Here is an 869-nt window from a genome sequence, read left to right as displayed (position 1 = left end):
TCCTGCGCCCCTCAGCAGAGCTTCGGGGGAGGGTCTTCCGGCGGAGGTGGTAGCTGCGGCGGCGGCTCCTCAGGCGGCGGCGGCGGCGGCTGCGGCGGAGGCTACTCCGGCGGCGGCGGCTGCGGCGGAGGCTACTCCGGCGGCGGCGGTGGCTGCGGCGGCGGCGGCGGCGGCTGCGGAGGCGGCTCCTCCGGAGGCGGCGGTGGCTCCAGCTGCGGAGGCGGGTCCGGGGGTGGCTCCTCCGGGGGCGGCTCCGGAGGTGGCAAGGGGGTCCCTATCTGCCACCAGACGCAGCAAAAGCAGGCTCCTAGCTGGCCATGCAAGTAAGGCCCTCCGGTCGCCACGGAGACCGAGGAGCTGGGGGTGTTCTCCGTGGGCGCCTGTGGGCTTAACTTTCTCATGAGATTGCCCGAGGTTTCGAAACCCTTCACCACACCCGCCCCCTAGAAGAAGCCATCCAGTCGCTCGAGCTGCATCATCTTCTGCAGTTTTTTCGTCTTGGTTTCTGAATGACTACCTCCCAATTCCAGTACCTCCTCAATAAATTTGCAATTCATGAGAATCTCTGAGTCTCCAGTAGTCTTTGTAGCTTGTGAATTTACTCCATTCTGTTCTTGCTCCTTTCATCCCATCATTCGTCCACACTTAAATTCATTCAACAAGTACTCTACGTAAAGGTTTGGGGCGGGGCCGGTACATAGTGGAACGGCTGACAGCGAAGACCAAGGAGGTGCACAGTCTGGTTGGTGGCTTAAAATCCCAAGACTGTCCCCTAAACACAAAGAAAACACCTCACTGGACATCCTCCACATCCCTGAAGTGGGGCAGTCGCCAGCAGTGGGTGGGAAGTCTGCAGGCAATTTGTAGCA

The 869-nt window shown here is 60.8% G+C and overlaps 1 protein-coding gene across 1 annotated transcript in view; it reads left to right on the top strand.

Annotated features, from left to right (window-relative positions):
• The window catches only part of Loricrin (loricrin cornified envelope precursor protein), a 9,016-nt gene extending 8,461 nt beyond the window's left edge, over positions 1–555 (top strand). The window contains exon 3 of the mRNA XM_055603746.1: positions 2–555. Coding sequence (XP_055459721.1) covers positions 2–327 — 326 coding nt within the window. The 3' untranslated portion in view covers positions 328–555. The remainder of the gene's footprint in view (position 1) is intronic.
• Positions 556–869: the final 314 nt, after the last annotated feature.

Source organism: Psammomys obesus, unplaced genomic scaffold (genome assembly GCF_907164565.1).
Source record: "Psammomys obesus unplaced genomic scaffold, mPsaObe1.curated_primary_1811, whole genome shotgun sequence".
NCBI classification, from domain to species: Eukaryota; Metazoa; Chordata; class Mammalia; order Rodentia; family Muridae; genus Psammomys; species Psammomys obesus.
Note: the sequence above shows the minus strand (reverse complement) of the source record. Positions and strands in the feature narration are given on the sequence as shown.